At 43.4% G+C, this 23,293-nt stretch overlaps 1 protein-coding gene across 1 annotated transcript; it reads right to left on the minus strand.

Moving 5' to 3' along the window:
• Positions 1–5,099: 5,099 nt before the first annotated feature.
• On the minus strand, positions 5,100–16,169 carry MLANA (melan-A). The gene is made up of 5 exons (XM_004317893.4): positions 16,037–16,169; positions 14,701–14,801; positions 11,846–11,942; positions 6,767–6,880; positions 5,100–5,457 (listed from the first exon to the last, which is right to left on the minus strand). Exons 2-5 carry the CDS (start codon positions 14,775–14,777, stop codon positions 5,389–5,391), a joined length of 357 nt encoding a protein of 118 aa, XP_004317941.1. The 5' UTR covers positions 14,778–14,801; positions 16,037–16,169; the 3' UTR covers positions 5,100–5,388.
• Positions 16,170–23,293: the final 7,124 nt, after the last annotated feature.

A 23,293-nucleotide genomic window follows, 5' to 3' on the forward strand; every position in this document is an offset into this window, starting at 1 on the left:
TTCAGGTTCTTATAGTTTAACTTGGAGACAAACTGTGAAAAAAATCTACAGTGTTTTGGTTCTGCAGAACCAAAACTGTGTGTTCTTCTGTATGTAATCTTTAATATCATTCTTAATGCAGTTATCAACATGAACTCAAAAGCATAATTATCAACATAAAATCAGAGAGTTGTATAAATTCATTCTACACATTTATTGAGAACCATATAGTACAAAAGATGTTGTAGGAACAGCATAGATAAGTAAGATCCCTTCCCGGTCCTCAACAAAAAATCAAAAGAATATAACAAGCTAAAAGTAAATGTCAGAGGAATAAAGAACTAAGAGTTTAGTAGGGAGGTGCCAGAGGTTTCAAACACAAGGTGGCGTTTGTGACGGGACAAAGTATGTTTAGAACCAAGCCTGCAGAGACTCAGTCTCACAATATCACAAGGAAGTTAACAATACTCTATTGTATATTTGAAAGTTGCTAAGAGAGTAGATCTTAAAAGTTCTCATCACAAGAAGAAAAAATTGTAACTCTGTGTGGTGAATGTTAACTTATTGTGGTTATATGTCAATTGTACCTCAAGTTCTTAAAAAAGAGAAGCACAAGGAACATATAAGGAACAGAGCAACTGGGTTTGAATAGAATATTACGGGTTAAGAGGACTGGAAGCAAAAGTGACATTCACATGTAAGGTGAAGATTATTAAAGTACCACCTAGGACTACCATTCAGGATTGCTATGAGAATTAGATAAGATAATGCCTGCCACATAGTAAATGTTAATAAATAGTAGCTGCGATCATTCACCTGACTAGAGACAGGGAGGCCAATTGATTACTCGTTGAGTTGAGCAGGTGGTGTGAAGACCTGTCACCTGGCAGTAATGGTAGCAACAGAGAGGTTAAGGGGGGAAAAAAGATGGACACTATTTAGATTGGAAAGTATAGAGAAAGGGGATTTTTAAAGGAAAAGCTTTTTGACTATAAAATTTAGAAACATTTAAGCAACAAAATATCATGAACAAAGTGTTATCTCCCCTAAATTAATCTATGAGTTTAGTGCTAAACTAATGAAAATACTAATAGGTTCATTTGGGGGTGATGTTTTTTTCAATTTTGTTTGGGGTTTTGTTTTTGGTGGGGTTCTTGTTTTGGGGTTTTTTTGTTTTGTTTTTTAAAAAAAGAATTTATTTGCAACTGCAAAGGGGAAAGATGGTTCTCATAGCAATCTTTTAGCACCTGGAATGTTGGAACATTCTGTTGGTTCATCCACTATGAGCATATCGGTGGAAAACCATATGAAAATACAAACTTCTGAAGAAGTATCAGTTTTTTTTTAATTTTACTTTATTTTTTTGTACAGCAGTTTCTTACTAGTCATCCATTTTATACATATTAGTGTATACATGTCTATCCCAATCTCCCAATTCATCCCACCCCCCTCCCCCCACCCCGCTTTACCCCCTTGGTGTCCATACATTTGTTCTCTACATCTGTGTCTCTATTTCTGCCCTGCAAACCAGTTCATCTGTACCATTTTTCTAGGTTCCACGTATATGCGTTAATATATGATATTTGTTTTTCTCTTTCTGACCGACTTCACTCTGTATGACAGTCTTTGGGTCCATCCACATCTCTACAAATGACCCAATTGCGTTCTTTTTTATGGCTGAGTAATATTCCATTGTATATATGTACCACATCTTTATCCATTCGTCTGTCAATGGGCATTTAGGTGGCTTCCATGACCTGACTATTGTAAATAGTGCTGCAATGAACATTGGGGTGCATGTGTCTTTTTGAATTATGGTTTTCTCTGGGTGTATGCCCAGTAGTGGGATTGCTGGGGCATATAGTAATTCTATTTAGGTTTTTTAAGGAACATCCATAGTGTTGTCCACAGTGGCTGTATCAATTTACATTCGGTGGGGTTCTTGTTTTATATCACTTTTTAAATCAAAATTTATTGAGATAAGTAGTTTTTTTTTTTACAGATTTCTTCTGACAGTTCATAGCGTATATAAATGGTCTTTATTGATTTAAATGTCTCTCCCTGATCATATAAAAATTCAATTGTGGGTTAAATAATAGTGGACCATTTAGTTCAACCTAAATACAGTACATATATGGATCTAATTCTAGAGTCTAATGGTCTGATATCCGTAAGAATTTTATTATAACCATCTAGATTTGCAAAACACTATCTTAGGAATTACAGTTCTATCAGACTTCAATTTGAGCAAATGTAGCATCAATTAAGTAAAAGCAGTTAATCTGAAAAGAGATTTATTTAAATTATTTTTAAAGAGAGAAAACACAGATGTCCTGCTATGGATGTTTAGGAGTTGGCTGCTGTAAACCTGAATCAGACCTGCAGGTGATGCTCATGCCTGAGCCCTCACAGCTGAAACCTCTCCCTTCCTTTGGGACCTGATGATTCAGGGAGTCTCCTGATACTCTCCCACCTCTGACCAGGGCTGCATGTGGAACAGTGGGGGCAACTTGGGAAAAGCTGGAATTTAAACTGCTTCAGCCAATTTTTGTCTGTTTTGATTATTTTCTTAGCTCAGTGAACTTGCACTCAGCCAAGCTGCCGAACAACTTTCTTGAGTTTTTTTCTCATGGGAGACAATCCAGCTTTGATAAAAGGAAGTGCTTCTTTCCAACTCTTTCTCAAGGCCATCCCTTCTAGGGGTCATGTTTCTGATGTATATGACTAATATTTTTGTGCACTTTGGGACATTTCTTCTCGATTTATATGCAGTAAATTCTCTCCTTGATTGATTTTGATTTTATGCAAATTTGCATCACACTTTTTTTGTTTTTTGGGTTTTTTTTAAGAATACCTTTTCTCTCTCCTAATTTTATTTATTTATTTATTTGTTGGCCACATGAGGCCAATATCTGGATGTTTGAACGGGGGGTACCATAGCAGGTCTATGTCAGGGGGAGGCAGCCATAGTTAGAAGCTTGGGCACGGGGTATTGGCGCCTGAGCAGGGAAAGGTGTGTTCCGGTTAGGGAGCTGGTGGTGGTCCACAGCAAGACTTCGAGGTCTGAATAAGGACTGGAGGGCATCTGTTGAGGGGGGTGGGACGGCATGAAACATAGATGGTGAAATGCTTACATACAAAGGTGATTCATGCAGTAAATTGGTAATCTGAGATTAACAGAAGCCACTTTCTCACTATGGGGAGAAATTGATTTAAAAATATGAAAAGAGATCAGAATGAAAAAAGTTAGAATGAACCCTTTGTAGTTGATTTAAGATTGGAGTTATCAGTGTGAACTCACGATTTTCAATATATAGAGAAATAAGTAATGAGGTAAATGTGCTCACTTTGTAATTGGGTTTTCTTTTTATTGTTGAGTTGTAAGAGTTACTTATATATACCACATACAATTCCCTTATCAGCTATATCACTTGCAGATATTTTCTCCCAGTGCTGTGTGTCTTCTCCTTCTTGATTTGTCCTTCATTTGAAGCACAGCGCTTTTAATTTTGATGAATTCCAATTTACCAACATTACTTGTGGTTTTGCATCATAACTAAGAAACCATTACCAAATCTAACGTTGCAAAGATTTACTCTTTTGTTTTCTCCTAAGAGAAACAAGGAGAAATCTTAACTAAGGAGTAGTCTTAACTCCTATACTTAGCTCTATGATTTTTTTTTTGAGCTAATTTTTGTAATGGTGTGAGATAGGGATCCAACTTTATTCTTTTGTCAAAAAAATTTTTTTTACATTCCCACTAACACTTTTATTACAGGAGGATTGGTTATAGCAGGGTGAAGGGGTGATTTAGTGACACACAATAGTAAATAAATAAGCAGCTGTGGTTGGTCTTGGGGGGGCACAGGTTCTTCTATAAGAAGGGGAGGATTGAGGCTCAGACAGGGCCCTGTCATGAGGACAGATGCTGGCCAAATCCTAATGAACTTTTCTTTTTCAGAATTTATTTGTTTGAAAACGGGAGGGAGAGGGCTTATTTTAAGTGTTAAGACTGGACAGAATCAGGAAGGGCAGTGGGGGAGGGTCTTTTAGTATTTTGTGGAATGACATTTTTTTTCAGTGTGTGTAATGTCTCTTTATTCAGTGTTTTTTCTCCTCTGTGCAATCTTGTCTTTTGGTGAAAATGATGCAGTTATGCCACACTGGCGTTTCCAATGACACAAGGTGATTTTAGGTGGTTTACTGACTTGGCATTAAACAACAGTGAGTCACAGAGTGAGCAAGTCATTTCTTTCTCTTGCAAGCCTTCTAATTAGGTCAAAAGATTTTCTCTGATTCTTGCTAATCTCCCTCTTTAATAACGAGGGCACGTTTCAAGTTGACAGCATTCTGTGACCATCAGTATCTTCCTAGGTTTCAATAAAAGTAATTTGCTTTCATTATCTTAATTTTTTATAATCATCCTCTACTTACGAAAAATGATACTGATTTTCCATTTAGGATGGCGATATAAGTTAAGCCAAAAAAATTTTTCAGTGAAAAGAAAAACAGACAGATGTTATGTAGATGTCACACAGATAAATTGCAATATTTTTATACAAATAATGACACCATTCCAGAATTTCTGGTCCCTTATGATTTCTTCTGCATGTGCTTTTGAGAGGGATTTGGGAGCTCAAAGGAGCTAAATTGCCTTTGGAATATTTAAGACAAGACATCAACCAAACTACAGTAGCTTTTACTTGTTTCCAAGTCCTTACACCACCTTCTGGCTTAACAGAAAGTTCTTGTCATTAATTATCATAGCATTGATCCTTGAAGTGAAATGTGATTAGAACTGCACGATATGTATTGCTGAAGATACAGGATCTCTGCAGTATATTATTGTAGCATCATGGAATTTTAGAAGACAAAGAGACATTACTGACACTTTCCTGATCAGGTGAATCTGACTATAATTTGGTAGGTCATTTAGCTCTTGGTCTTAAACCTGTAAAGGTATCCTTTGTGAGTGCTCTGCAGCACAGACTCACCTGCAACAGTCCTGTTAGAGTTCATGTAGGTCAAGAGGCTGCGTCTTCAAAAATCAGAATAGCAGTTTGTTAGTTACTAGCCATATTTCAACTTAAAAAGAAATCAGGTGATCCCAGAACACACACTTGAAAGATCTCCCTCAGAAAATAATACTGTAGATTTATTATTACTGGCACAGAGAGTATCATCCATTACCATGTTTATTGACGAAGCTTTTCCCATTTTAATATTTCTCATCATTTCCTCAATCAGTATTGCTAGTTGCCCTATAAGGAATTTAACAGCCAACTTAATAGTAGAGATGATGTACACTGTTTCTACAGCATTCTGAAGCAGAACATTACATGTCCACATCAAATTCAACAAAAAGTGTGAGGGAAATCATTTCAGCATCTCTCAGGGGCCTCCTGGCTCTCACGGAGAGTAAGGTGGTGGTGACTGTTCTGTGGAGAGTTTCTCATAGGCAGATGGAGCATTGGGAACCTGTAAGGGTGAGAAAGGAGAGCATGGGCTTGGCAGCAGTACATATGGTTCTGGAAGAGGGATTAAGTCAAAATAGTTAGCATGATGTTTATACTTTTGCTCTGGATTGAAACTTGTTTAACTGTCCACAGCTAATTTCCACCCAATGAGGTAATCGTTATTAGGTTACACAAGTATATATGTTGAAGCATTGTTGGGGGAAACAATGGCAGAGAAGAAAAAGGGCTAAGTGGCTTCCCAAAAATTTCAGAAACTTATTTATACCTGGATTATCCTTGTCAGTAGAAGCCCCAAACCTAACTAATGAATTCTTGAATCCTGTTAAACAGACACTGATCACACTGCATCTTTACCACAAGCATAAATCCCTATAGTCGTGTCTAAAGGCCACTGCTACTATCAACAGAGCACAAATGTGTCAGCCTTCATTTAATGCTCACAACAACCCTGGGAGTATTTTCAAGGTTTTCATGTTACAGGTCGGGAAACTGAGGCACAAGGAGGTTAAGTCACTTGCCGAAGATCACACAACTGGTAAGTCATGGAGTAACTTGGCTCTGGAGTCAGTGCTCTCAAAAACTATGACGTACTACATCTATACCAGCACTGTCCAATAGAAATAGAGTGCACCACATATGTGATTTTAAAATTTCTAGTAGCTACAATTTAAAAAATTAAGAGAAACAGGTAAAATTGATCTCACTAATATATTTTATTTAACCCCACCTACCAAAATATCACTTTGACATGTAGTCAATAAAAAATCATTAATGAATTATACTCTTTTCCTCATACTAAGTTTTTGAAATCTGGTATGTATTCCAGCACATCTTAATTCAAACAACTCTGTTTCAAGTGTTCAATAGCCACATGTGACTAGTGGTTACCCTATTGGACAGTGCAACTCTATACAGTTAATAGTGGGTACTTTTTTTTCTCCGTTAGATAATATCTATGTTCAGGACAAAGGCAATTATACTAAAAACATAAGACAAAAGGATATTGTAACCAGAACCAAATTCTTCCTGTAGATCTTACATGTGGGGTCTCATTATTGACCCTGGAAAATCTGGGTATGAGAGGACACAATTTAAGAAAATCTCTATGATTCCCTTGTTTTTAATCTTACTATTTATTTTTTATTATGGTAAAATATACATAACAAAAATTTACCATTTTAACCACTTTTTAAAGTCCGTAGCATTAAGCACATTCACATTGCCCTTGCTTTCTAAATGGGAATCATTTTATTCATTTAAGTTGAAACCAGCCATACACAAAAACATCAAGATGCAGGATCTCAACCTACCACAGGTTCACAATTGTTCTCTTGAAAAGGCAGTTTGGCGTCCTGGTGACCAAGCCCCTCACATGAACATCTTCCTGTTAAGGTACTTTGAGTACCAGCATGAATGCTTTTGTCCTGAAATGTGAATTCATGAAGGTAAGTGGGTGAGGAAAAAATAATTGAGTCCATTAAAGAAAAGAGGAAGAAGCCAAAGTTTTAAGAAAGGGTTTTAATCTTGGTTCTGCCACTTACTCGCTGTGTATCCTCAGGCTAGTCACTTTATCTCTCTGAATTCCAGTGTTTTCATCTGTAATATGAAGATAATATCGCCTACATCTCAAAATTGTTGTGGGAATTAACTAAAGGTGAAGCACCTAGTACAGTGCCTGACACCCACTAGTTAGTCAATGAATATTTTTGAAGGGAAGGAAAAAAAGAGTGAATCTAAAAAATGGCTCTCAGAGAATGGTTACAAGTGGAAGAGATCAGAGCTAGTGAAGCAGGAGCTGGTATCACAGTAAGGACAAGCATATGAGCAACTTGATAGCAGGGACACTGTCTATTTCTGCCTTCCCCATAATGACAGCAAAATATCTGAAACAGTACGAATGCCTATGTTGTGATAGAAATGCTGTAGCTGTAGCACTGAGCTTCCAAGTCACATCACAACAATGATGGCAAGTCAGTCAAAGGCTGTTGTGCACCTTGAGTTATTGGGGGAGGGGTGGTTAAAAGCTTAGTTCGGTGGTTTGCATAGGTTCAGGGGGTAATGCCTTCCCTCCCTAGAATAGAATGACAACCATTTATGCAAGGCAGAGACACATACCAAAATGGGGACTGCAGGAGCGGTCCATCCTAGTGAGGGGGAGTATTTCATTACTGACATTGTTTAAAATTGCTAGCACATTGTGATTATAAAAAGCAGACTAACTTTTAGTTGCTTTTACTGTTAAATTCTCCACAGCAGTGGTTCTCAAACTTTAGAATGCATCAGCGTCACCTGGAGGGTTTGTTAAATACAGATTCCTGGGCTCACACCCAGAATTTCTTACATAGTATGTCTAGGGTGAAGGCCCATGAATTTGTATTTCTGACAAGTTCCCTGGGTGATGTGGATCCTGCTGGTCCAGGGCCACACAGAGAACCACTGCTCTCCAGACAATGCAATTTCTTATCGCCTGTGCCTGGGGTGACTCAGCTATGCTCAGACACTTAGAGGGAGGAGGAGGTCAAGTGGGGACCATAGGAAAGGAGGGAGTGTATATCCCATCTAAAGGGACAGACCACTGCATAGCTGCCAGTTTTGCCAGATCTTTTGATTTTTAAAAAAAAAAGAAACTAGAAATTAAGATTTTTATGTAAACTGTTACTTTTAAATGCTCGCACCTAATTCACCTTTTGAAGATACAGACCCAAACATATCTGAACCCAGTCCACCAGTAGGGCATGAGCAGCTCTCTGTGGTCCTGGCTGAGGGGGGCTGGAACAGGGAGGCTGTGCAGGTGTTCAGTGCCTCTGCAGGCTTGTCTTCAGACCATGGCTGATTATTGGGGTTACTGGGTTGGAAGAGAAGGGCATCAAGGCAGGTCTCCCAGGGAGGAGAAGTGTTTGGAACATCAATTGGATGAGGCCACACATGGTTGGAGGTGATACCTACACAGTGTGCAGACTGTAAAGAAGTAATTTTCCTAAACTCTAGTCTGAAATCATTATTGACACTACCCCTTGGAAAGATATAAGCACAAGAACCCCAAGTTTGACATGAGGGCCCAGGGAGGTTCTGCTCCCCTCCACCACTCCCAGCAATATATCTCAGGTAAGGTGTTTAATGCATTCTCTCCCTTTGCCTCAATTATTGCTTTTATTCTTCTTCTTTTTTTTTTTTAATCCTCACCTGCCATAGGATAGGAGCGTGGGCCACTTCCCCAGTTCACTGCCAATTCTCCGTATTTGATCAAACTTCAGTGTGTGTGTTAAAACATAGGTTCCCGGGTCCCACCACCAGAGATGATCCCAGAATCTGCGTTTTAGCAAGAACCCTAGGTGATTCAAGTGCAAAGGCCCCTGACCATACATTGAGAGACATGGCACCGCAAGACATGAGTGTAAACTGAGCTATCAGCAGAGCCTTTAAATTCTTCCCCAAGAATTAAAAGTATTATGTCCTAAACTTCCCAAGTGAAAGAGTAAAACTGATAAATATGAAAGCCAACTTCCACTCCCTTACAAATCGTTTTCCTCTGAGACACATTGCTGCAAAAAGCAGTCTTTCTTTTCAGAAGGTGTTTTTCAGATCTAAGGGGAATTGTTAGCCAAAGGGGAAATTTTAGGAGACCTTAATTCCAACCAACCTTTCTACTATTCTGTGGTCAGTGTAAGTGGGAGAATAAACATATTTCAAAGCCTAATGAAGGTTGCTACATGTGGAGTGATTCAGGTACCCAAAACTTGCGTTTTTCATCACTTATGTTCTTCTGCTTTATAATGAAAATAGAATCACCAAGGAGAGACAGGGAGATGAGTATGTAATTAAATGCAGTACTTAATGCACTATTTTACATAATTTTGCCTAAACTTCTTAGACTGCTGGTCCCCGACATGGCTTTTCAGGAGATATGAAAGTCTCAAAACAATATTTTAATATTAATTTAAAAAATAAATGACAGCATTTTTAAACATTAGGGAACAAGGGAATTTAAACACAGTTCTATCTCATAAAAATTCCAAAAACTCTGCAAATCACTGGTCTAGGCCTGGAGGAATGGAAGGTGGCAGGTTGAACTTGAACTACACCAGGCAAAATGCTCAGTGTCTGAGCTCACGACACTAAGACTGTTACTCTTCAAGTGAACACATTTAAGATGAGAGTGTTGAAGCAGAAAGGAAAAAGAAAAACAAAACACATTGCCTTTTTGTCCGGGTAGCATCAAGCTAGCAATCATGGACAGTTAGGAAATGGGTACCAACATACTGAGTTTGTAGAGGTTTTACTCCTTGAAAGACTAAATCATTTTTCTTTTACTATGCAGACATAGGGCTTCCCTGGTGCCACAGTGGTTAAGAGTCTGCCTGCCAATACAGGGGACACAGGTTCGAGCCCTGGTCCGGGAAGATCCCACATGCCACGGAGCAGCTAAGCCTGTGCGCCACAGCTACTGAGCCTGCTCTCTAGAGCCTGCCAGCCACAATTACTGAGCTCGCGAGACACAACTACTGAAGCCTGCGCTCCTAGAGCCTGTGTTCCGCAACAAGAGAGGCCACCACAATGAGAAGCCCGCTCACCGCAACAAGAGTAGCCCCCGCTCGCCGCAACTGGAGAAAGCTCACGCGCAAGCAACGAAGACCCAACGCAGCCAAAAGTAAATAAATAAAATAAATAATAAATTTATTTTAAAAAACTTTTTAAATATGCAAACATAGAATGAAATTTTTTAAATTATAGAAGAAAACATATTAAATAAAAACTGATACACATCATGTTATATCATCTGTGTCTAGGTGTATAATAGAGTAAATGAGGCTCAGAGAAATGAAAATCTAACACCACCAAGCAAGTCAATGGCAGACAATGAGACCAACTCCTTATGCCATACGATTGGGTGAGTGCTGTGTGCCAGGCACCGTGCTAGGCACTGGAGTTACAAAGATGAATAAGAAATATTCTCTGTCCCAGCTCATAACCGAGAGAAAGAGAAGGGGTGAAGAAGCAAAAAGTAAATAACAAATTACAAGGCAATGTCATAACACAGTGCTAGAGGTACACATGGAGTGTGTGGCAGAGAGCAAAGAGTTTTATCCCTAACCTCCTAACCCAAGGTTTTGCTACAGAACTTGGTCTGGAGTCTTATTCAGGCTCAGAAACTTCTCCTTCCCATAACTGTCACCACACTGGAGGGCTGCTGCTTGGTGGCTGTATCCCCCCAAGGTCACCCTGTCTTCCATGGTTGGTATCTGGGACGCTATGGCAAGATGGGCATTAGGGAAAGGGACACATGGGACTGCCCAGGCTTCCTGGCAAGGAGGAGAAGAACTTGAAGCTACAGCTCTCCCCTTTCCTTTCTTCTCCTCAGACTGCCGCAGGCTCCAACCCTCCACCCAGGCCGGTCCTCCCCTCCATCACAGAACCTCTTTCTCTGCATGAAGTGCTTGCTGAATGAGGACTGGAACTTTCCAACATCTTTTGTAAATATAAATTTTTTTCCATTACTTATCAACCTCAGAAGCTTTCAGATCTGCAATAACAAGGCAGAGAGGGAGAGAGAGAGAAAGAAAGAGAGAGAGCAAGTTGCAACTCTCCTTCCATCCCATTTCTCACAGTGGAGAATGCTTAAGTTCCAAAGTGCTACCTGCCTTTGAAGCAAGGTTTCTGAAACCTGTCGTCTTTGCAGTTTAGAGACTCTGTTGATGTTTCTCATGTGTGGAAGATCCTGCTACCCCAAGGCTGGACCGTGTCATTTGTTAACTTCCTGCTCGTATGGGTAAAGGAGCAAAAATCCTATTAAAACCACATTGGCCATCAGTGGAGGAAGGAATCTATTAAAAACCAGGTGGTCTTTTGTGCTGCTGAGGGGTGGATGGTTTCCTCACTGCACTGATGGCTGGACAGGTCCTGGGTATGATGGGTTGCTTGCTAACAGAGTTAGAAGAACTTGGAATTCCCAGGCAACCTGGGAGGAAAGGGGTGAAGAGGCAAGGTGAGAGGAGCGGGCCTCTAAGTGGAGTAACAGAGCCAGTGGGAATCCCCAGAAGGATTGGTAACATCTGGAGTGTCTCAAATGCTGCTGTTCACTGTGCAAGAGAACCACGAACCCTTCTCCTGTGCCCCACAAACCATTAGTGTTTAGCTACACACACAGATAGGCACTCGAGTTTCCTGTGAGTGGAACCAAAAATATGGACCAAGTTCCTGATTGGTGTTCACACGTGGGCAGAGGCAAAGGAAGAGTTACAAGAAGTACAATGTAGAGGAAGACTCATTGGAACCAGGAATCAGAGCTAGAGGTGATCATGAGAATGTCCCCCCACTCCCCAGAAATTCAGAGAAAGAAGGAGAAAGGAGGTCCTTGATCTGGAAGGACACAGCAGTGGGAACTTTACCACCTTCAAGCTTCTGTATCCACTTCGTCTTCTACAGTACCAGCAGGTGATGAGCAGTAAAATTCCCAGGATCACTGTCAGGATGCCAATCCCTGCAGCCCTAGCCCGAGAGATAGAGAAATACATCTTGGTACAGAAACCTTGTTCCAGATTATAATGAAATGTACATCAATGTGTTCTCTTCACAGGGGCTTTGCAGTCAGAGCAGTCCCCAAGGAGTGTCCCACTCCACACCGCACCAAGCACCCACCAGGCCTCCAGCACTCGTACCCAGGGACCGGACCATCTCTGGAAACCTCTCAGGTGTGTGCCCACAGCAGCAGTGCTAACTGGCCTGGGCCCCAGCACCCAAGTTCCAGGTGCAACAGGTACAGTAGCAACTGACCCTTATGTGGACAACATATTTAATGAGACAACATATTTATCTTTTCTTTTCATTAGCGCTAGTTTAAAACATTCTCCCCAACTCTTAGTCCACAAAAAAGAAGTGGAAAGGAACATTGACTTAATGTCTGCTGTAAGCTGGGCACCATGATAACCATTCTACATGCATTAGATTATCGAATTCTCACAACTACCCTGCCAAGCACTGGGGCAAGCACCCCACTATAGGCCCGCAACAATCCACTGGGGTGGGTAGGATGTTCATTTCACATCTGACATCCTCAAGATTTTAGGCTGGTAAAATGCCCAAGGTTGTACCACCAGAGAGCGGCAGAACCAGCATTCCCAGCAACTGGCCCGAGGTACCCAGCCAGTGCCCTTCCTGCTGCATTGCCCTTTCCTGAAATGAAGCTGTCACGGGGACATTCAGTGGGCTCTCGTGACTGGAGGCAGCTGATTCAACTCCCAGCATGCCTGTGCTCTAATTCCACCCCCTAGGTCTGTGGTCACCCCCTTGAATATCTTGACACACATAGAGCTCTGTTCCAGCTCTTTTATTTTTTTTTTCAATTTATTTATTTTTGGCTGCGTCAGGTCTTCATTTTGGTGCGCGGGCTTCTCACTGTGGTGGCCTCTTTTGTTGCGGAGCACGGGCTCTAGGCACGCAAGCTTCAGTAGTTGTGGCTCGTGGACTCTAGAGCACAGGCTCAGTAGTTGTGGCGCATGGGCTTAGTTGCTCCACATCATGTGGGATCTTCCCAGACCAGGGCTCGAACCTATGTCCCCTGCACCGGCAGGCGGACTCTTAACCACTGCGCCACCAGGGAAGCCTTCTGTTCCAGCTCTTCGTGCACAGTTACATTGCACTCACACATGCCTAGTGAGAGCCGAGAACACTGGGATGTGCCAGACACAACACAAGAACCCACTGCCTAGCCAGGCAGGGCTCCTGAGATGTCACCCAGATACCTTCTGCAGTGGAGTTGCCTGAGATGCATGTTAAAGTGCAGATCCTGGGGCTTCCCTGGTGGCGCAGTGGTTGGGAGTCTGCCTGCCGATGCAAGGGGCGTGGGTTTGTGCCCCGGTCCGGCAAGATCCCGCGTGCCGCGGAGCGGCTGGGCCCGCGGGCGGCGGCCGCTGGGCCTGCGCGTCTGGAGCCTGTGCTCCGCGGCGGGAGGGGCCACAGTGGTGAGAGGCCCGCGTACCGCAAAAAATAAAATAAAATAAAGTGCAGATCCTGGGCCCCCCACCCCCAGACCTACTGAGTCAGCCTCTTGGGTAGCAGTGCCTAGGAAGCTGCATTTTCACAAGCTCTATAGGCGGCTTATGCCCCCTCAACTGAGAACCTCTCTTGACGGTGGTTTCACAGAGTCTGTTGAGTCATCATACAAGAGCTGAAAGATATCCTACCTAATACCATGTGCAAGAGTATATTTTTGCTCTTGGGACATTTTTTCAGAAGATCTCCCCACCTCCACTCCCAGTTGACCATGCAGGGATGTTAGAGAATCCCACTAGGGTCTTCTGAGGAAATGCTCCAGGCTGAACTCCTCCTCGGTGCCTTTGATGGGTTTTTCATGTCTCTTGCCCCTGCTAGGTCATTCTGGTAAAGCTATTCAACAGTTCTTTCCCGAGAGAGCAGGTTTGCAGAAAGTTCTGAGCAGACCACTTAAGAGATGGTCCACATAAAAACCAGGTTCCTCGTTTGTCCTGTTGGAGTCTCCACTCGGGGTTGGGGGGGGCCCTGCCACTATCCCCCGACCTTGCCCACTCTCATCCATGCAGACTGTGTCCTACAGCCTGTGTTCCCATCACAGCACATACACTTGCCGAAATTACTCCCATGCCTAACTCTCCCACTAGGTTGTAAGATTTTTTCAAAGGCAAGAATAGCATCTTGGGCTGGTATACAATGCTTAGCACTTAGAAATGTCTAATCATGTAAATACTTAGTTTAAGTTAATTCATAATACGAAACACCTTTCTTTAGGATAAAGTATTGATGCAAAGGTTATGACCCTGAATCACCTTGGAGTCAGTCAGCAGGTGGAGTCACACACATCTACCCTTCATCCTCACTTGCCCTTTGGCAACTTGCCTTTGTTCTGTCTGCAAACCACATCCGGAAGCCTGAGTGGAGTAGACAGGCAAGGCTTGAGGAAAGAGGCATCTTGCTCCCAGACAGATGTTTTTCAGCCTGAGAACCTACAATGAATGCCTCATAGCCAAGAATGCAGACAAAAATGGCAAGATCCAGCTTTTTACCTTTCCTACCTCCTTGCCTCCTTGGCCTCAGAGAAGCTTGAGGTCCCTTGTAGGATCACAGGGTCTCCTCACCTCATTGCCAGGGTCTTTACTTTCTGGAGGAATAGACACTAGAGAGTTTTACAGACAGGCATGTGCTGGGGGAAGCCAGCAGGCTGTGTAAGCAAAAGACAAACTGGAAACCCCGCTGCGTCTGGTTTTGAACTTACTCTTCAGCTGTGATGTAGGAATGGCCGTGCCCCTTCTTGGGGGAACCATAGATGTAGTGAGCCTCTTTTCTTGGCATCTTGTGGGGTCAGACCTCGGGTACCTAACAGCAGGGGCACACAAGTGTCATTTCACGCATCCAGCATGTTCTTACATCTCATAAACACCCACAAAGACATTCTTGCTAGGTGACCAGGAATGACAGCCGAACCCTCTGGTTTCTCCCTGTGAGAGGATTTGCACCTCCTTCTTTCACTAATATCAAGTGGAAATCGCTCAGGTTCAAAGAAAGAACCACAAACAAAAGGAAAATACTTTCAAACTGAGTTATAATTTGGGGGGGGAAAAAAGTAACCTTTAATTTGACTCTATACCATAAACTTGTAGGGAAACAAACAAGAAGCATTTTTATTCCTTACTTTCCCTGGTCCAAGACTGTGGTTAATAAGAGGAGTTATTTCTCTCCAAAGGTATTATTTTATATTGATCATTGGACAAATAGAAGGCTATGATGACATAATGTGTGTGTGGCCTAGCACAGCATCCTCCAAGCCCATTTTCCAAAAAATGAAACTGCCCCAAAATACAAAATTTTAAACTATGATACAAACAAATAGAAAAAAAGCTCATGAACTTCAGTGGTCATGATTAGAGCGTGCTTGCTAAAAATCAACAATGGTTTCTCTTCTCTCCTTGCTAGTGTGCTTTTTTCTTCCCTCTTATTGTTCTCATGAATCCCAAAGGTCTGGTCCCCATAGAGTTGTATTAATGAGCCTGTTTAAAACAGCTGAAGAGAAGTGGGAGCGAGGAGCAGAGAGTTTACCCCACGAACCCATTCCTTGGGGCATTTCATGTGTAATTTTCCCTTCCCAGTTGTAAAGAAGAAATCACACTTGAACTCACTGATCATCTCAGGTGAATAATGTAGGGGTGAACTCTGTGCTCAAAATGATAGACACAAAACTTAATTAATTTTGCATTAAGTTGTTTTTGTAAATCTATACCTCCAGCTTTGGGCCTTGGCAAACAGTGTGGGCTCGTCAAATGCACCTCATCCCACCTGAGCCAAGAAAATTGGTTCTTCAAGGGAGCAGACACAGCTGTTCATGAGCCAGCTGCAGCCTGAACAACTGCTTCTCCTGCTTCTCTGCTTTGCTTCCTGGCAGCCTAGAGGGAGGACCTAGGAGGAGACTCTGTGAACCTTCAGAAGTCGGAGAATTATAAATGTTGAGGAGGAATTCTGCCGACAGCCGGGAGTCATGGAGGCTGGAGGATCACACCAGAATCTCCCAACCGTGTTCTGTTCTGAAAGAATGGGTGAGATGGCAATGCTCTTACCTGCCTGGATGGGATCCACTCCGTCTGCTGGCTGGCCCTGTGTGTGAAGATTGCTTCTCTGGCTCTTAATCTTTTTAATTTTTTTTCCTGGTCTTGAGTCCCATGTTAGTCACGAGTTTGGATTTCTGATGGAGTCATTTGTGATTGCTTAATTGGCGTGAAGGAAACCGATTTCATTCCTCTCCTCAAAAAGTCACAGCTCACTGTGGCCTCTGTTTTCCCCAATCCTAGGGTTTCATCTTAGGGAAGCCATTAATTTTAAATGCCAATCCCTTCTCTGTAGGGTTGCCAGATAAAATATAGGATTCCTAGTTACATTTGAATTTCAGATAAACAATGAATAATTTTTTAGTATAACTGTGTCCGGGCAATATTTTTTAATGTAAATATGTCCCACTTATTGCATGGGATGTATTTTTACTAAAAAAAAAAATTTGTTATTTATCTGAAATTCAAGTATAACTGGGGGGCTTCCCTGGTGGCGCAGTGGTTGAGAGTCCGCCTGCCGATGCAGGGGACACGGGTTCATGCCCCGGTCCAGGAAGATCCCACATGCCGTTGAGCGGCTGGGCCCGTGAGCCATGGCCCCTGGGCCTGCGCGTCTGGAGCCTGTGCTCCGCAAGGGGAGAGGCCACAACAGTGAGAGGCCCACGTACCGCAAAAAAATAAAAAATAAAAAAATATATAAATATATATAAATATAAATATATATATATAAAAAAAAAAAATATATATATATATATATATATATATATATATATATATATATATATATATAAAACTGGGCACCCTATACCTTCCCTCATCTCTACCTCAAAGGATTGGTGAGACTTTGGGCTCAGACCTGGAGGTCATCTAGGACCATGACCTCCTGATCAAGAAGAGGAAATAGAGGATCCCTAAATCTTCCTGAGCTGAGCTCCCAGATTTTTTGTGATGCCCTCAGAGATGACTGTCCCCTGGGAAGTGTGGGTTTCTTGCATTTGCAAGGAGCAGACAAAATTTCCTCTTTGAAGGTAGTATATGACCTACCTAGAATTTTATTAAAACCAGGGCAGATTCAACCTGACATTATAGCCTACTCCAAGAGTCAAATGGTTACAGCCCAGAAGCATTTCAGTGGGACAGAATTATCTTTGCTCACCAGCTCTCTGTAACCATTGTGGAAAAGCAAAAACCAAACAAAACACCCACCAGAATAAAGGAATGTGAGAGTTCTCACCAGCTGAGGACTTAGATTAAATGACCACTAAAGTCCCCTTCCCCATAATATTCAAGAGCCCCCTCCTTCCTGATCCTCTGGCTTTCCAGTTTCCACTGGACTGTTCTGTGTGAGGGCATTATCAACCTACTGGATAATCATCAGTGGAAATGGCAAGGGGGAAATAAAACAGGGTGGGGGAGGTTGATGTTTATTAGGTGAGATCCTTATCCTCTTCTTTCTGAAAAGGAGAGAGAAAATGCAAACAGATCTGAATGACAAGAAGGAGTCCTTCATAAAAAGATAGGGGGACAGCATTTCAAATAGAGGGAAGAACCAGTGCAAAGGCCCTGGGGCAGAGTAATGGGGCATGACTTGGTCTGGATTCCCAGAACTGAGGCTGATTCAGGAGATCTTGTAAGAAAATCAGGAAGGATACAAATCTTTGGTGTTGAGGGATTTGGGGAGAGTAACTTCAACCTGAACCTCAGGATTACACCTGATAACTCCCAGGAAGGCCTAGCGGTGGGTGCTAGTCTAGAAAGAAGGATGCAGTTCTGATCCAAGAGGCCGAAGGTTTGTGCTAAGCTGGACTCTACTAACTAACATGGTCCCCTGGATGATTGGCAGCAGGACCAGAGAAGAGGGAGGTACTGACCTGGATCTCAGGGCAAGGGGAAGCTCCCAGGTCTCGCTCAAGTCCCCTGGTGATGTGAGCTAGTTCCAGGTCCCTGAGTGTGCCTGGACACTGTTCCAGGGTGGAAACCACAAGGCAGCTGGCATCGCCTTCCCCAGAGGGGCCTACAGGACCAGGCCCAGCACACTGGGGACACTGTGACCGGTCTGGTCACTTCCTTTCCAGCTAATCTGCTTTTTGGAGCTCAGCGAGGGAGCCCTGATCAGATCTTACAAAGGCAACTCTTTAGGTCTTTGAGTGGTTTGCAGCCTCTGAGGTGCCCAGTCCTGTTAGGGTGAATCACCCAAGATGAGCTGGGGTGGCTTTTTTCAAATAACAGTTCCCAGGGAACCTCAGCCTGAAAACCCTACACATCCTGTTTCCTGGAAGTGCCCCCAGAAGTTCCCATTGACTAAGGCTCCTAGTCACTGTCCTTGGACTGGCCTAGGCCTCAGGCTCTGCCTCAGAGCCAGCCCAAGCCAGGCCCCACCTGCCCTCACCCTGCACACTTCCTTCCTAGTGACTTCCTATCTTCCCCGGCAGTGTAACACCCAGCCACCCAGCCACCAGGCTCACAGTCGGGGCTCTAGAGTCCGAACTGCCTGCACCTCCTCTATTCAATCTGTGTGACCTTGGGTAAATCATAAACCTCTTAGAACCTCACTGCATGCATCTAAAAAAGTAGAGCTAATAATAGTATCTACTTCCTAGATTAGTTGTGAGAGTAAAAGGAGATAATTACCACCTGCTTGGCACAGTGTCTAAACTTGCTCTTGCTCAACAGAGTAAGTTTAGCAACAATGTTATTACAAGGCTGCCCCACCCACTACCCCTCTGGCCCAGTTCAAACCTGCTTTGAGTTTGGATGTGGCGCTACCCCTTCCTGTGCCCCAGTCCCAGGGTTAGAGCTTGGACCAGGTGACACCTTACTGGCCACTGCCCGGTTCTCTGCTGCCACCTGGTGGGCCTTGGCCCCCCTTGCACTACAGGCCCACCTGATAAGCCACTGGGACTGATTGCAGAGATGCCTCTTTGATCTTTTCAAAACCCTCCTGCTCACACTGCTCAGGAGCCAGAATCCTCTTTACTCATCTTCCTTGGGGATTAGAACCTTCTTCAGTGCCCCACAAGACTGTGAGCTTTTGCCCTCTTACACACACCTCAACAGAACATGCTAGAATGTTATAAAAGGCAGTGCTGTAAAGGGGGGTTGATGCTGCTGCCCTTTTGTAGGAGAAGCTGAACAAAGAGAACTTGCTTTTCAGAAAGTGGAGAAGGCAGGTAGACATCTCTGCAGTTATTGAGGCAGGCTGCAGACAGCCCTACACCCAGTGGGGTCCTGGACCCAGTTTGAATGGCCTTGAATCCCAGCTCCCATTACTACCTGTGTGACCTTGGGCAAGTTTCTTTACCTCTCTGAGCTTCAGCAACCTCATCTACAATATAGGAATAAATAATTATTACAAAATTGCTCTGAGATTTAAATGAGATTAAATATGTAAAATTATCCAGTGCAGTGCCTTGGAAGTTACTAAAGCTTGATCTCCTGTGAAGGTGCAAACAGCTGTGACACTGCGGGATAGCAAGGTAAGCTATGAACTAATAGTGATCAGCTGTGGCCTGTTGACTGCTTAGTGCTAATGAGCTAACAAGTTATTGCCTGTGAAGTAAAGAGACGGTCAGATGGAGAAGTTCTGAAGGTGGAGGGGCAGTGCCGAGGTCGAGACGGGAGCAGAATGAAAGTCTGTCTACGCGGGGGGCCTAACAGGGAAGCCCCAGCTGCCTGGGGGGCTGCTGGAGGATAGCAGGAGCCCCCTCCTCCCTCAGGCACCCGAGAGCAAGAGTCGGATTCTGCCAGCCTCAGGCTGGACTCTCAGGAAGGCGTCAGGAGGACTCCTTTGGTTCCCCCCTCCAACAGGTAAGCTAGCGTCAGCGCTGATGCGTGCACAGAAGCTGGCTCAAGTATGAGAACAATGGCCCAGTTTCTAAGGGTGCAAAGGTGGGCAGAAAAGACCACTAATAAATCAGAAATGGGATTTAATAACCCCACGGCCACTTCTGACCAGTCACTACCAAGAAGGATAGAATTGCAGGGCTGGATTAGAATGACCTTTGGAGTGGAAAGCTATTGAGGTCAACCTCAATGCCCACCACGATGTCAGATCATATGGGCGCCACCCCAGATTCCTGCCCAGGGAATAGCAGGGGTATGGGTTCTTCTTGGGGACAGGAGGTACATGAGAGGTTTCTTAGAGGAAGATGAGCTTCCTCTGAGTCTGGAAAGGTATGCAGGAGGTCACCAGGCATGAGATGGGGAGCGGACATTCCATGCAGAGGACAAGTAAATATTTACTAGTCACAACTTGGGGGGAGGGTGGGAAGGTGACATCCACATGGAGGGAGGGCTCAGAGACATGGAACGGCCTGGCAGGTTTGGGGAACTGCTTGTCCTGTACGGCTGGAGTTCAAAGTACAGAAAAGGAGTTCAGACCTGAGGTTCTGAATCTCAGAGCACGTGAACACCATGCTGGGGCTTTTGGGCTTAGTTTGCAGGCTGTGTTGCGTCACAGAAAGTTTTTAAGCAGGGGAGAAACTGAGGCTGACCAGACTTGGGGTCAATCTGTTTTCCAGTGTCATGAAAACATCTACCACCCAGGTGGCTGTGAGGATTATGTATGCCATTGTGTGTGAAAACAGTTTGTAAACTAAATCATATCGACATGAAATCTAGAAGCAGCAGTCTGTCCTTAAATGTCAGGACAATGTATTGGTGACATGGAGGGATGAATAGGAGAAAGCCTAGGCTTTGGATTCTGGTTCTGAGTCAAATGCTGGCTTCAGCATGGACTGGCTGTGGTCTTCCGCTATGCAAGGCTCTCAGCACCAGTCTGGTCATCTTCAGAATGGGAACACAGTATCTGTCTCTCAGGGGGGCTGTTAGGTGAGGGCTCATGTGCCTGGTGTGCAGTGAACACTTACATCAGTCAGGGTTCCTGTATTGCTGGCAACAGAAACTCAACTCTGGCTACTTAAGGATATAAGGAAATTAATGGGAGGTTATAAAAGTGTCCCACAGAATTAAAAAGGAAAAACTGAGCAAACCAGGCCTTAAGAAGGAATAGAATTGAGCAGTTCTGTGGACACAGGTAGAAGGAATTAATTAATGAATGGCCCTTCAGGTTGTTGCCATCAGGAAGAAATCGGCTCTAACTATGTTCATCCTTGTTTGCCTAGGAGATTTAGATTCATTGGAGAATCTTGCTTGGGTCTCATACCAAATCCTTGTCTAGGCGTGGAGTGATCTTGGGGGCGGGAGTGTTTCACACCGCATCAAGGCTGAATGAAACAGGGAAGGAGAAATGTTCAGAGGGAGTCTGGTTTTTTGTTACGAAAATAAGAAGGAAGGGATGCAAGAGAGACAAAGATAGACCTCTACAGCATTTGGCAAATGGTGGCTGTCGAGTTATACAGGGCTCCTCAACTGAGGATTTATCCCTGAGAAGTCTCCCTAAGTCTTTGCTGTTTCCTAACAAGCACTGTGAGAGAAAGTCCTGCAGGAGACTGTGGAAGGCTGCCAGGTGCTCCCTGTTTGCACTTCCATCCTACCCCTTACTACGTGATGTTGACGTATCTGTTCATCTCTGATGTATCCATGGGTTCCTGAGCTTCCAGGGGGTAAGGTTCACATTACCTCTGTATCTCCATTGCCTGGCACAGAGCCTTTTTCCAGACTTTCTTCTATGGCCACCATATCTACAATCCCATGAGAAATTCTGGCTTCTAAGGGCTGACATTTTGATGTTCCCATAGATTTTGTATTTTGGGGGCAGTGACCATTTATAACCGGCTTTGGGCTGTTTCAGTAAGAGAGGGTCATTTGGCTCTCCCATAAGCCCTACTCAGCTCTGTCTTCCTGCTGTTCCCCCAAAATGCCTGAATAACCCACAGACCTTAAACAGATAAAAACACCAACTGTCTCCATGCAAAGGGAGTGTTTTCTGTATGTGAAGCAAAAAGAACAAATTCAGTGGGGAGTTAGGCAGTTTCATCCGTCTGGAGTGAGATCTTGGGATTTTAAGAATAATGTTGGGGGAAAAAGGGAAGAGGTGGAACTTGAAATTGCCCAAGGTCAGAGCCATGCTGTATAATTTCTTTCTTACCAAGTCTGTGGAGACGATGGAGGGATATGTTATCTATGTCAGACTTTTTAAGAGTTAAAGAACTCAACTCCAATTTACTTTGTAAAAGAAGTTTCTACATAGCATTTTGATTTTGTTTCTTATGTTAAAAATAAGATGGTTGACTTGAGTTATCTGAAGGGGAGATCCCAGATGTGGACTTTTTTTAGGATAATAGTCATGGACTGGATAAATCCATCATCTCTGACATTCTGCTGGTAAACAAGCTGAAACTTAGACTGACCTTGTGAGTCAAATCATTTGTTTGCCTTATCTCTGCGCTTCCTTCCTGTGAGTTATCCCTGAGCTTATTCAATTGGTCCAACCCAGTGTCCATTTGTCAGTTAGTTTAGGGGAGCTTCATGGGCCCAAGCTTGACACCTCATTTTAAAGAGGCGGTGGTAGTCCCCAAGACCAATGTGGGACCAGCATCAGGTGCTGCTGGCTTTCAAGCTTACGGTTGAATTTGATCAACAGAACGGCAGATTTCCTTTTGCCAATTACTGTGCATACAGGTTTGTGCAGCCCTTTGGGGATCAAAAGAAGGCAGCTCAGCCAGGGTCTGAAGGAGACCACATCGGGCTGTGGTGGGATCAGGCTGTTGGTGTGTTTCTTGATGTTTCTTTGTATTTTTCTAGAGGTATTCAGTAAAATTTTTGTAATACTTCAGCCAGTATCAGCTCTACCAGGAGTAACCAAAGAGTTTTAACGGAGCCCTGGAAGTCATGAGCGGCAAAAGTAGTAAAGTGAGAGGACCCCAAAGGGAAAGAAAAAACACCCAGAGGCAGGCACTCAGGGCCCAACCAGCTCTCTCTGCCCAGAGTTTCCTTCTAGGTCTAAATTCAGGAGTTTTGGTTTTCCCAGAGTATGTTACTGGGCTAATACGGTGGGAAAGCACTGATCTAAACAAACTTAAACAGATGTCTTTTGTTTAACTACAACTCTTCTGACATCCTTAATATGCTAATGCACATTATGAATCTTCAAGGGAAGGCAATTGCTAGCAGAGTTTCTCGAACCATCTTGTGTGGAGTCAGATCTCACTGGCCCTGGTGCTCCAAGAACACCCTTTGGGCTGTATCACCACGAAGGGTCATTATAGGTCCAGCTTCTCATGTGATTGGCCTTTTCCTTCAAGTATTTAACAAAGAGCCTATAATGAGTCCCTTTCCGCAAAGAATTCAGCCCATAAATATATATTA

This window comes from Tursiops truncatus, chromosome 6, assembly GCF_011762595.2.
Source record: "Tursiops truncatus isolate mTurTru1 chromosome 6, mTurTru1.mat.Y, whole genome shotgun sequence".
Taxonomy (NCBI): Eukaryota; Metazoa; Chordata; class Mammalia; order Artiodactyla; family Delphinidae; genus Tursiops; species Tursiops truncatus.

Coding starts and splice junctions, on each gene's coding strand:
- MLANA (XM_004317893.4), bottom strand. CDS start 14,777: ATGCCAAGAAAAGAGGCTCACTACATCTATGGTTCCCCCAAGAAGGGG. Junction 6,881..11,845: donor GTGGATACAGAAGCTTGAAG/GTGGTAAAGTTC, acceptor TTCACATTTCAG/GACAAAAGCATTCATGCTGG. Junction 5,458..6,766: donor AGAACAATTGTGAACCTGTG/GTAGGTTGAGAT, acceptor TCACCCTTACAG/GTTCCCAATGCTCCATCTGC.